Below are 14,060 nucleotides of genomic sequence, written 5' to 3'. Positions count from 1 at the left end.
TGCCTGTTTTCCATCTCATACCACTCACTAGTAAGTTAACTTGTTCCATGTATCATTAGTAATTCATGACTTGCTTGCGAAAGTGCAGGGACAGCACTACTACAGACCTAATACAATGAATATCTTATTAGGAAGAAATTAACAAATGAATTGTTGCCGATCAATAGGTGTTGAAGAGAAAATTACAATGATAGTAAAGCCTAAATAATTTATACACAATATTGATTTTTTCATTACATTAATTATTCTTTATAGCACACATAAGGAACTTGGAGAATAAAACCTTCAAAGCAAAGAAATTATCTGCAGTGGTGTTTTAGGCCTCAGTCTGAATTTAAAAGACAAAGAATGGTCTATGAGAGTTAACTATTTTTATTTTTATTTTTTGTTTTGAGACAGAGTCTCACTCTGTCACCCAGGCTGGAGTGCAGTGGCCCAATATTGGCTCACTGCAACCTCCGCCTCCTGGGTTCAAGCAATTATCCTGCCTCAGCCTCCCAAATAGCTGGGACTACAGGCCCCCACCACCACACCCAGCTAGCAAATATTTTTAAATTAAGAATGCACCCAATAATAAATTGGACACTTCCAATGTACACAGGTTCCTTCGTGTTGTGAGAAGTTTTTAGACACAAGTAGTTTTGACATTTATCAATAAAAGTAGTGACAGAAATGTTTATTCATAGAAATATTACAGATAGAAATATCCATTAGTCCACCTCTTTCATCGAATATACGAAAGGCACAATAAGGAACTCAAGGAAGCTGTGTGGGGAAAAAAAAAATACCTTCTCTGATACCTCTCCCAGATTTTCTAAATTCACTGGACTTAAATTCTGACCAACAAAGTGCACATTCCTTAGAACTAATAACTTTCATAGCCAGCAGAAAACAATTCCTCAGGCAACTTTTTTGTGGCCTCAGAGACAAAGACCTGAAAATGATCCTTTTGTTTACAGGCCATTGATGACTCTAGCTATGTCATAAAATGGTGTATGTGCACGTGCAAGAGAGAGAAAGAGAGAGAGGAGAGAAAAGACAGCTCCGTGTAAGGCGGTACAATGACAGAGAGGATTCAGGTTGGTATATTCTCCATGGATGGCATTGTTTCCAGCAACTCAAAATCCCCTCCTCTGGATGGGAGAAATGAACGTGACATATATGTACCAATGTCAATAGATATACTGCCTACAGACATGGTATTGGATATGCATTTTGTCATCTATAAATATATATGTTGAACAGTGTTTTGCTGATGGCATTTTGACTCTCAGAATTCAAGCAGTGAATTGACGGTTCTTGTGCCAAGTTTTGTCAGATACCAATTTTATGTAAATATTTTTAGTATCTAGTATTAGAAGCTCTTCATAATATTTTGCACCAAAAGGTACATGCATGTGTACTTTCAACATATCACATTCCCCCAAAATAAATGCGGAAATATTGCTTCAAAAGTCCTTTACAATTAAAACTAAAAATATGAGGATAGTTTCAAACATGACACAATGTATTTCTTCCCTCACCTATTACCTTCAGAGACTTAAAGCTCATAAATATTACTCCAGAGAATTTTAATGCTCTTGGAAGAAAATCTAAGCGGCAGAAAGGGTCTCATCTCGTAAATGTTTTTGCAAACTATAGCCAGTTTTGCAAACTACTTGTCATGCCTTAACTAATATTGTTACATAACTTCAAATTTATAAAATGTGTGTTGTCTACTGTGCATCATAATATAGATACGACTGGCCAAATCTGTCACTATTATCAGATGATTCTGGGGTACTAAGATGACAAAACACCCAAATTAGCATGATTTTTATTACTCAGCGAAAAGTCACTTTGTCTGTGGTAACTGTTCCTTTGGAGAGCGGCCCTTTGCTGCACTCATCATTCTTTAGGTGGAGACTAATGGTCCATGCAGAAAATCATGCAGTACAGGTACTAAAATATGGGGTATCCGTTCTTGGTCTCATTTGTAGAACACAACCAGGGCATCCATAAACTGAATTAGAAGAAATTTCAAACTATTTTTAGACACTGTGCAAGTTAGTCTCCATTTTCATCCCTCCCATCACTGGACCCCAAATCCATTTTCCATCTTTCTCTGACTTGCTGAAGGCCACGGAATGCATCAGCTCTCTTGCCCTTTAGCTTCTAAGTGGATTCACTCTGGAAGACAATAGGAGGAAATGGACAGGTGGGAGGAGAAAGCACTCCCACTCCTTTCTCTTGGCCTCTGCTCTATAGCTCTAGCAGTGGCTGCTTTCTGCAAACACCTCCTCTCCAGAAGTTTCTCCTTCGGCTCTCTCCTACTACTGAAACTGGAGCTCCTGTCGGCCACCAGCAGGCAAAAAATACTGATAACACAGTTCTCTCCTTTTGCCTCTTCACATCCAATGGGGTTAACAGTTTCCTCTTGTCACTGGTTGCAAGGTACCTTGAGGTCCAATATTGGTTTCCCTATCCCTGTCCATACCTCTCAAACTAGTTCCTTTGAAATCCCAAAGTGTGCCTCTGCTTGCTGCCAGGACCTGTAAAGCTACCAATACTTTAAAACAGCAGCATGATACAGAAAGTGAATGCATAAGTAGATAAATATACATTAGTAGCACTTAAATATACTCGACCTCCAAATCAGATAGCCTTCTGGATAGTGGATTACTTCCCCTAACTGCAGCATTGAGACAAACCATTGCATACCAGATAAATTTCTGTCTTCTATGTTCAATATTACCTTCTTTCTGATTCAGTTATTTTAGGATTTCATTCTTTACCTTGACTATTTTTGTTCTTCTTCTCTCCCTCCTTTGTATCATTCTTCCAATTTACACTTTATATGATCACTGTGTGATATCTCTTTCTTGGCATGTCACCTTGTTCTTTACTATATTATGGGGCTCTTACCCTCAGATTTACAGACACGCATTAAGTTACCACATGTCTTTCTTTCAAACCGTGTTTGCTCTTCTTTCTAGGTCTATATTTTCACATTTGAAGTTTCTACACATTCCTAGAGTGCACAAAATACAGATGCCATCTCTCAGGTTTACGCTTAAATATCTAGAACCTTTAATTATTTGGAAGAAATACTTTGTAAATCTAATAAATAAATACCGAGGACATCGAGGTGATTAGCATTTACACCCTCTGATGTTTATAAGAAAACTAGAAAGCAGGAGCAAACATAAATACACAATGTCAAATGCAAGGTTCTGAAAACAAATGACACAGTACTTACCAATAAAAGCATGGTAAGATATTAATAATAGGAATGAACTACAAATATTTATGTGCCCACAGGCAACTAATTCAATTTCACTGCAGGATTGCTTCATGTATGAATTTAATTGTATATGTTTAAACATTTTTATTGCTGTTTCATTAATTTCCCATAAAAAATAAAACTATATGCTGGGGGGGGAAAAAGACTGCAACTTTCCATTCTTGGACTGAGTGCCCAGTGAATATCCACAGCATCCTAAGAATTAACATTGACTTTATCATTTACGGCTTCTCTTTTGCATCACAGCTTGAAAATTCATTTTTACACTATTCAGGAGGAGAAGTTCCAAATTCAAAAAAGATGCTACAGGTTTAGCTATCATTTTATTTTTACATAAAAACAACATATATGTGTTGGGGTGTGGTGGCTCACACCTGTAATCTCAGCACTTTGGGAGGCAGACAGGCGGATCACCTGAGGTCAGGAGGTCGAGACCAGCCTGGCCAACATAGTAAAACCCTGTCTCCACTACAAATACAAAAATTAGCCGGGCATGGTGGTGGGCGCCTTTAATCCCAGCTACTCGGGAGGCTGAGGCAGGAGAATTGCTTGAACCTGTGAGGCGGAGGTTGCAGTGAGCAGAGATCGTGCCACTGCACTCCAGTTTGGGTGACAGAGCAAGACTCCATCTCAAAAACAACAACAACAACAACAAACATATATGCATGAGATGACTCTCAGGAGAAAATAATAATAGCTAACTCTTTTATGATTTCCTCACTATGTGTCAGGCTTTGTCCTAAGAGTACCACATGGGTTACCAAAGCTCACCATGACATAGTGCTCTTCTTATCGACATTTTCCAGAGAAGGAAACTGAAGTGCAGAGCAGATAATTGACTTAACCCAGAGCCACGTGACAGTAAGTGACTGAATCAGATTAAAATCCAGGTAGTTTGACTTCAGAGTTCATGTTTTTATTTTATTTTATGTTATTTTATTTATTTATTTTTAGAGATAGGGTTTCACTTTGTTGCCTAGGCTGGTCTCGAACTCCTGGGCTCAAGAGACCCACCTACCCCTGGCCCCCCAGAGTTCTGGGATTACAGGTGTGAGCCACCATGCCTGGCCAGGGTCCATGCTTTTAAACATTACCCCAATTACGTTCACAAATCAAGCACTCGCATGATTTTCAGTGGCTGATAAATTTGTCATTGTTTTCCTCCAATCTCTCTTGAAGTCTTTTTCCTAATTCATCATCTCTTTCTATTGTTCTCCAATATTACGATCTCCAACTACCACCACCTCAGCCACCTAGCCTTGACCAGTAGTAATCTAGCATCTATATAAACCAGAGGTTATATTAATATATAGCTCTCTCATCCTTCCATCCTACATCAGAGTTCACATCCTCTCAGTTTAGGCTGATTTTTTTCTAAAGCACAAATGAATGATTACATTAACCTTTTCAAGAGGCAAATACATCTGTCAGTAAACAAATGAGTTTCTGATGTGAGGCATACAGTCTAATAGGAGAAACCTCCTCAATAGTCCAACAAGTCCAATAAGTCCAATAGTCCAATAAGCTCTGGTCTCCATATTTACTTTTACTTCTCTTCTAGACAATCCGGGGAGTGGGCATCTTGCTAATTATGGAAGGCAACCACTAATAATTAGAATTTGCACCTGAAATAACAGAGTCATTTGGAATTTTGATAATTCTATCTTTTAAATAACACAATCTTGTCAAGTTATGCTGCTATGTTTTCAAGGTAATCTAAAAGCCGACATTTATTAAGAATCTTCTATAAATTAATCTCTATGCCGGGCACTTTATATGTGTCTTACTGAGCAACTGAGCAACTGTATTTGCCAGAGGAAGATAAAAACAAATAACACTGTCCAAGTTAAAAAATGTTTACTATTCCTTCCAATACATGAACGCTCAGCTATAATTTAAACAAAGTTGTATTAGCTAATTAAAATCAACAGGGAATTTATAAATGATATCTACAATCTAACCAACTCAAAAACAAGATAAGTGATTACTATAAAACATTAATTTGGCCAATTAAAATCAACAGGGAATTTATAAATGATATCCACAATCTAACGAACTCAAAAACAAGATAAGTGATTACTACAAAATATTAATTTGGATTTTCCATTTAATTGTTTTCATACTGAACCTATTTCTTGGCCCAATAATTTATTTCATGACTCTTAAAATCACATTAGGATTTGCCGGTCTCAATTAAACTGTTTAGTTCATTATCAAGCATAAATAACTTTCAAATGCCATAAGCTTCTGATTGTCTTTAGTCAAAATGAGATGATAATAATTAGCTTTGGGGAATAATAATATAAGAGTCTAAGACTAAGCAAATCCACATTGTTGGCAGCTAAATTTGCCTCACTTCTATTATGAAAACATTTCAATTTCTCTAAAATCAACCCAATCAAAATTCCAAGGTAACCATCAGGAAGAAGGCAGAAGCATAAATCATCTATTACCATTTACTACTTCCAATTCATGCCTTCACTACTCAAAAAACTGACAGGGTTTAATTTAACCTCTTTCTGATTTATAGCAAATATTGTTGGTTTGAAGCAGAAGCAGTATTTTAGGAGACTCTGTAATGAACAAATCAGTAGATATGGCCTACAGACAGAACAATCTCATATCTCTTTAGTTTTACACTGCTCTTTAGTTTTACACTACAAAAACCTTATGGTAAAAATTAACCTTCTTGGCAATTCAACAATTCTAATTAGAAGAGACATCAAACAGCTTATGCTTTAGAAAGCAGTACAGGCCATAATAGTCTAGTCTTCGAAACAGAGCTCTGTAACCTCCTTATATATTTCAGCCTGCTGTCTAAAGGAAAAGCAATAACCAGACAATGTTTCAAAGTGGTTCTGGTTTTTGTGGCAAGTTGTGTTATATTTTCTCATCTTATCTTTTTATACTTATTATTAAGAAGCAGACGACCTAATACACAGGACCCATTTACTGCTTTTGGCCCTGAATGTGTAAAACAGTCTATACCATCAGACTTTACAAAAAGTTTCCTTGGTAGAAATATTTACAAATGCTAGAGGACTAGTTCATTTATAATCCTTTTTTTCTTTTCTAAGCATGGGGTAGGAAGGAGGAGAAGAAAGATACCCTGCACTCAGCTTACATTAGAACTAACGAAACTTAAAATAAAAGGCCATCCAGGCTAACCGTTTCCCCAAGAAGAAATTCCTTTTACAACATCAGTAGTTACCCAGACATTCCTCGAGTTTTTACTGAGAGTGAGCATCACAGAGTTCATGCTCTTTTTAGACAGTTATAAATTTTATTAAGTTCTTTCTTACTCTGAGTTGAAATCCCATCAGTTCTTATCCCAGTTCTATCCTTTGGAGCAATACAGAACAAGCCTCCCTCACCTTCCACATCTCATTCCTTTTACTATTTGAAGGCAGCTTTTATGTCTCTCCTTATTTTTCTCATCTCCATATTAAATATTACACATTCTTTCAATTAACTCTCATATGACATGGTTTCCAGATGCTGCAAATAAATTCGAGTTGCAGTTTGACTTAAAATTTTTCCTAAGTGGGATACAAAAAAAAAAAGAGATCTGAAGGTTCATTTATTTCTCATGTATTTGCACCTACAATTGACACAGTTGGAGGGGTTGTCCAGAATCCAGTGGTCCATCCAGGAGCTGTATCTATGGCAGCTCCTCTTCTTCCTGATAACACACACACACACACACACACACACACACACACACACACACACACCAGTCATATAAATGGTTCTGTGATACAAGGTGAGTCAGATAACCTTATCTCTCTCTCTGGACACAATGATTGACTGAAAGAATAGTCACAAGTTCCAAGCTGGGCTAATCAGAGTCATTCCCCAAAATTTCAAACTGGAACTAAGAGAAGGCCTGCTTCCCTCTCGGCTGTGGAGCTATTAGATATGAAGAACATTTGCCCATCTTGTGGAATTGGCCAATTTGATAGAATGAGATCAATATGGAAAGGAGTATGGGAAGAAAGAGCCCAAATCTCCAGTTCCAGTCATTCCTGAAACCACCTCTCCCCAATCTTCCGGTGGTGTGACTGGGTTAGCCAATAATTCCCCTCCGGCTGAAATAAATTTGGGTTAGGTTGGTATAACCTGCAACACAGAAGGTCCTATTTAATATAACATCCACAGGGTTCAAACTATTCTAACAAAACTAATAGAATACAGGTTATAAAAGAGAAAAATTGCCATTCTATCCTACAAAATGATGCAGATAGAATATCTTTCCATCATTATTTAAGAATGGGAGTGATACTCACTTACCAGAGATGAAGCCTAGGCTACACAGGGCTGCCAATATTCAAAACGCAATTCCCAGAACTATCGTAGTGCCTGGCACATAGTAAGCAGGTGCTTAAGGCACACTCCACTACACTTTCCCTAGTAAACACAAGATATATAGTAAGCAAAACACTGAATATAAATTATGAAAATGGAGACATGAATTCCCTCAAGAAACCTTAGGTATATCATTTCACCTTTTTATGGTTACATTCCCCATGAAAAATGTGGGACTAGATTCTCTCTTCAGTCCTTTTTAGCCATAAAATGCTATGATTCTATACATACTCAAGAATGCTAAAAAGGAGTCTTTTAAGGCTCTGGACATGCAGATTAAGGGGTGTACAGTAATAAAGAAGGAAGCGTAAAGAGAGTGAGAAAGAATAGCCTGCCAAAAAAATAACTGGGGGGGAAAAGCAACACAAAAATAATGGGAAAAAATCATCAGTGATACGATATGAGGTAATTCCGATGTGCCATCATCCTATTCTAACCAGTTTCTGTGGTCAGAAGTTACCTCTGTGCTGGATTCAAACCACCAGCCCAGGGTCCTGCCCCTTCATGACCCACATAATCCATATGATGGCCCCTTGAAGTTCGCCATGTATTTCTTTTCAGAGTTGGCTTCCTGCTTCTGCCTTCAGCCCTGGATGTTCTCACCTCCTCGCTCACCATTCCAGATAGTTTTTTGTGTTACCAACGGAATGTATATCCAATTATATTGTGTGCCCCCAACTTTGTTCCCCACCTTGCCCCCTGCAAAGACTGATGCCCAAATGTCCATAATTTTCAACTTATTGTTTAAGTTTGCAATCTAGGATGCTTAATACAAGTAATCATAAAATGGTATCTCTGTAAGGTGACCCATTTATACAGATCTTCTCTAAGAAACTGACCTCATGGTTTTTTAGGAAGAAGGCCTTGAGTGGGGAACCTATCGTTGCAATTAACAACTGATATTGCAGTATTACTATATATCCACATAGTAAGCACGATATGCCAGCATATTATACTACACATATATACTATGCTAAGCATTTTGCACACATTGATTCATTTAGTTCTCACAACACCCCTATAATGGCCATACTAATTATTATTTACACTTTAAAAGTGAAGAAACTGAGACTCAGAAAGAGTAACTTACTCCTGGGTACATGGCTAGTAAGTACAAGAGCCATATTTATCTGACTCCAGAATCCTTACTCTTACCCATTATGTGATCCATAAGGGCATTGATCTCTGAGTGAAATTGGGAGGAGGCGCTTTGGGGGGACCAAAAGCAGGAAGACTAGGGAACCAAAATCAACAAGATCTACTTATCAATTTTGCTTAGAGTCAGCCCTATTTGAAGTAGAACCTTGTTCCCATTATGTACCAATAGATTATCTGCCATTTTGCATTGTGAAAATGTACCCTCCATTATCCAGGCTAATCTAGTTGACTGTAGAATGCTGTACACAGACATTACAATGACAGACAACTAATTCAATCTTCTCTGCTAGAGAGATGCTACTGTTAACATCCTTTCAACTTTTTCCCTATAGCTTTTGATGCAGGGCACTTCACATATGCCACAACTATTCCCTCCTACAGTATCTACAGCAAGGAAGTAATTGAGAATTACTGGGGAGAGAGAGAGGGTGGGAAGGAAAAGAAAGGATTATAAAATGAGGTAAAAACAAAATACTACCAAAAAAAATTTTTTTTTTAATAAATAAAAGGAAACCAGAACAGGGTGACTAATTGCCTGCTAACTTGTGATTCAGGGAGAAGTGAATGTTTATGCTCCGTTACTAAACAAAGAAAATAACTTGATCATACACTAGAAATCATATGTTTAAACAGTCACAGTGGAGTTTTCCTGTGTCAACAGAATAGAGATATTAAGTATTTCCTATAGAAGTGAGACCTTACTGCTTGTCACCTATTCAGGGTCTGTAGTAACATTATTCATCACTAAGCAAAAATCTAATTATTTTTAGATTCCACATCCTCCTCTAAGTCCTTTAAAATCTTCATCTATTTACTAAGACTTTTATGAACCTGGGACAAAAATAACGCCAGCTCCTACTGAAGAGTAATCAGACATTTCTATGTGATAATCAATAAGACTCCAGTTTTAGTGAAATGGAAGCTGGGAAGCAGTCTAGCAAACCCTTTGAGGTCAATCAGGAATTAATCTAAACAGGGAGTACAAGGTTGGATGAAATGTAGCAGAAATTGTGTCTCACTGAAGTAATAGTGTTACGTGTTAGGAGGTTTGGAAGCAATACTTAATTGAAAAACTGTTTTAAGCTAAAAGAGAGTGGCACGATCCAAAGTAATACACTATCAAAAATATTTAAAAGCAAAGGATCCGTAAAATATACTAAGGGAAGAGCCTAATTCCCTCATTCCAAATCCAGTTTCTTATTCTAACTAATGTGCAGGAAACAGGAAAAGGAGCAGGGAGGAAGGAAAGTATCTGAAGAATTGCCAGAGTAAAAAATCTCATAATGAAATTTTGCTCATTCTTGGAGAAATGAAGTAGAATTAGATGCTTCAGTGGTGGTGAATTCCAGAATCTGGATAGCTTCCAGTAAATGAAGCTTTTCTATAACGTCAAATGCAAAAGCTATCTGGGATATCAACATAATCAGCTTGAGCTTTTAAATTCCTATTTCCTCATACCAAATTGTTTGAAACCGTTAAGATAAAAACTTCAATGAACTAGTGTTCCAAGCTTTTAATATTTTCGTCCTTTAGCAAGCATGTCAGATTAATCTTCAAATTGCAATGGGCAGAAAGAACCTTCAACCAAATTATTAAGCCCATGTCTCTCTCAAAGCATGTTAATAATGTAAGCAGTTTCATTGGCTATTAAGATTTTTAACTTTCCTAATTCTCCACTGTATTACTGTTTTTTAAGGCTGGGAGGCAGGGGATCAAGAATGTCATTCCATCCTGAAAACAAGGGATGTTATGTTATCTTTATACTCACTTAACACCTAGCACACTGTCAGGCACCCTGTAGGCATTTAACATACTTTTGGAATAAGTTGATGTAATGGCCTAGGAAGAGCATGGAAATCTTTCTGAGGACAGGTGAGTCCAAATCCTGGCACTGCTGGGCAACAAAGACCATCTCCAGAATTAGAGTTATCTATCGAGGTAGAACAGGAATTTGCACGTGTGTCTTCAAAGTGGCATCAAGAGGACTGACTGTTTCCCGAGCTGCCACCCAAAAGCCACTTATGGAAGGATTATATTCGTCTCCAGCTTCACCACGCCTGGAAAACTCCTGCCTTGCCTCTCTACTCCCCCTTCCTTTTCCTGGGTTTGGGTTTACACTCCCAAAACTTAAGTTCACAATTCTACAAGGCTGGTCTAACCCAGACCGCGATCCGCTCCCCATTTCAGGGCGTTTTTCCAGCGTCCACTGGGAGGGAGGCCAGGCCGTGCTAGGCAACAGGCAGGATCCACACGGTGGCTCCGCACATCTTAGAGGGTGAAGGCAGAGGGGTGGCGGGAAGCGGTGGGGGCTGGGGGAAGAACGAGTTCAGGACCTGGGCACTATCCGGAGGTTTCTCATCCCTCCCCAAAGCCACGGCGCCAACCGCTGAAGACGCCAGGAAACCATCGGCAGGGGCAGGGAGCGCGGGGTCGCTCTGGGTCAGGACTGAGGAAGAGGGACGGGGGGTGGGGGGGAAGAACAGAGACGCAGCGGGCGACAGTACCTGGTGTGGCTGTGGTTGCGGGGACAGTCCTTCTTCTCCATGATGGCCGGCACGCAGTTGGTGAGCTCCGTCCAGTCGGCGTGCAGCCCGCAGCTCCAGCCGGTGGAGAAGCGGGAGAAGAGCCACGTCTCCTTCTTGCCAGGCCGGTGGCAGGTGCACTTCTTCTGACCGGCTTTGCAGCTACAAGGCTGCTCCAGCCGGATGTTCTTCACCAGGTGCCGGCCGAAAGTGGTGCCCCCGGTCTTCTGGATGTGGAGGAACACGATCACGTCGCGCCCTTTGATGTTGAAATCCACGAAGCGGGTCAGGTCCTTCAGGCTGAAGTTGAAGCGCGGCACGAATCGGGGCAGGGAGCCGTTCTCGGGGGCCTCGGGGTCCGGCTCGTCTTCCTCCTCCTCTTCCTCCCCCTCCCGGGGGTCTCCGGGCTCCTCGTCCTCCTCCTCCGGCGCCGCGGCCCCCCGAGGTCCCTCGGGGGGCCCCCGGGGCGGCGGGGGCAACTGGGGCCGCCGCTCCCACTCCTCGGGCGGCGCCTGAGCCCGGCGGGCGGGACCCGGGACGGCGGGCGGGCCGGCCTCCCCCGCGCGGGGCTGCTCCCCGAAGTTGGTGCAGGAGCTGGTGCAGGAGGGGGACACGTACTGGTACATGATGACCACGAAGAGGAGAGTGAGCACCGGCGTCAGCAGCCACTTGTTGAACCTTTCATCCATGGTCCCGCTCTCAGGCCGGCAGGCGAAGCGGCGGCGGCGGCGGCGGCAGGGCGGACGGGCGCCCGCTCGGAAGTTTCGCGGACTCCGGGGCGCGGCTCGGAGCCCGCCGTTCCTCCATGCCCCTGACGCCGAGGCGTGTGGCTGGCTGGCGGCCCCGCGGCCCTCGGGGCTTGCGGAGCCGGGGCCTGCGAGCCGGGCGGGGGAGGCGGGCGCCGGCGCGCTCGGCTGCGGCTGCGGCGTGGGGCGCCCTGCGCTCCCGGGGGCGCCCGGGCCGGCCCGCTCCCTGCTCCCGCCCCGGCGCGGCTCTCTCAGGCGACGCGCGGCATCCCGCCGGCGGCTTGCAGGCGCTCAGGCGCTGGGGAGCGGGGTTCGGGTCCTGGACCTGCCGCGCGCAGCCGGGCAGCCGGGTAGCTGCGGCCGCGAGCGCCGGGGCTGCATGAGGCTCGCCAGGGCGCCGGCCAAGGGCGAAGGCGCGGCCCGCTCCCGCCGCCCCGGCCGGCCGCGGGCACCGCGCCCGGCACGCGCGCCCCGCGCCTTTGCCGGCAGGTCGCGGGGCTGTGGAGCCGCGAGGGCTGACGGCGCTCGCCGCAAGTTTGCAGAGCGGCCCCCGCAGCGCAGCGGCAGCGGGCGAGGCGCCTCTGCGGAGACGCCTCTCCCGGCGAGTCGCACTGCCGCTCCGGGCTGTCCGCCCAGGCGCAGGCACGCAGATACACTCGCACACACAGGCTGGCACCGCCACAACCCGCCAGCCGGTGTGACAGGAGCCCTGCTACCCGCAGCAAAAACCTGCCCTAGGTACGGAGCATGCGCCAAAGCCTCCCCCAGCCCCGGAGGAGTTTCCAAGGGAGGAGTCCGCTGCTCCGCGGGGCTCGGAGGAGGCAGCTGGGGGTGGGAATCCCTTCGGCCGGGAGCAAGGAGAGATTTGGCAGAAAGGCAAAGGTGGGGCGAGAGGAGGCCCTGAGGTAAGCGTCGCTGGCGTTGATCTGACACCTTAAAATGGGCAGCTTCTCTGTCTGGTAGTGGCCGGCCTTATTTTCAGGAATAACACCTGCACACTCCCGGGAACACTCACTAGACCAGACTTTACACGGGTTGGCAGTTCCCTTCTCAGCAGGGGAACGTGGCTCCAGACTGCTGTGAATTTCTACCCAAGACATTCTAACTGGTGTTCGAGTTTTATGGTGGTCCTCCCTTAATAACAAACGTGGTGCGTCCAACTATGCAACTGTATTCAACCAGCATCAATTAACCATTAAGCGCCTAACTGTGTATCAGGCTCTATGTTCAATACACACTTTCTTTCAGCACTAGACAGTCCAGCCCTCAACCATGCAGTACTTAGAACATAAAAAGGAGTTTAGGGATCACCTCCTAAAAAAATCATCCTACTAATAGACGTTGAACTCCTAAATGTTCAAGATTTATTCCTTCCCAACAATGGTGGAAGATAACACTTAAGCTTGCCTATATTTCATAAGCCCTAATTTGTATGCAGATGTTTTTGGAAACTTTATTTTTCAAACATCTAGATGTTGCATTTAGTATTACCCCAGAACTAAATCTTTGCTCAATAACAACTTCTGTTTTTCAGATAGTGAAAAGATATACGATCAAATTGTTGTAACTGCCCTACCACTGTCCCTAGACCTGCTCGACCTATTTTCCGAGTGGAGAGTGGCAATGTGTTAAAGGCAATGTGTGAGGACGATGCAGTGTGATTCCCTGGCCCAGACCAATGTGTCCCTCCCAGCTACACTACCGTATTCCACAGGTGTGCTATAATATTTCATAGCAGCCCACCTTCCCATCTGGCCTTTTTATGAATCCATGCACTTGTTTCTTCCTGAGACACTCTGTCGATGTCATCTATTTATCAGGGTGTCCCCTCTGCAGCCATCAGTGAAGATCCAGAGCTCTTTCAGGGATGCTAAAGCTTGCCCATAGGATACTATTTTCATTGTTTAGACAGGTGGAATTCTTCTCAATAAAACTTCCCTCCTCTGCTTCCTTTCCTGTTTTCAACTCTATAAACAACTCCAACCC

The 14,060-nt window shown here is 43.0% G+C and overlaps 1 protein-coding gene across 1 annotated transcript in view; it reads right to left on the bottom strand.

Moving 5' to 3' along the window:
* Positions 1 to 12,773, bottom strand: part of HS6ST3 (heparan sulfate 6-O-sulfotransferase 3) — a 742,437-nt gene extending 729,664 nt beyond the window's left edge. The window contains exon 1 of the mRNA XM_063595976.1: positions 11,311 to 12,773. Within this exon, the coding sequence (XP_063452046.1) occupies positions 11,311 to 12,017 (707 nt within the window). The 5' untranslated portion in view covers positions 12,018 to 12,773. The remainder of the gene's footprint in view (positions 1 to 11,310) is intronic.
* Between the last annotated feature and the right edge of the window lie 1,287 nt (positions 12,774 to 14,060).

Source organism: Pan paniscus, chromosome 14 (genome assembly GCF_029289425.2).
Source record: "Pan paniscus chromosome 14, NHGRI_mPanPan1-v2.0_pri, whole genome shotgun sequence".
NCBI classification, from domain to species: Eukaryota; Metazoa; Chordata; class Mammalia; order Primates; family Hominidae; genus Pan; species Pan paniscus.
This window is presented reverse-complemented; position numbering and strand designations above follow the sequence as displayed.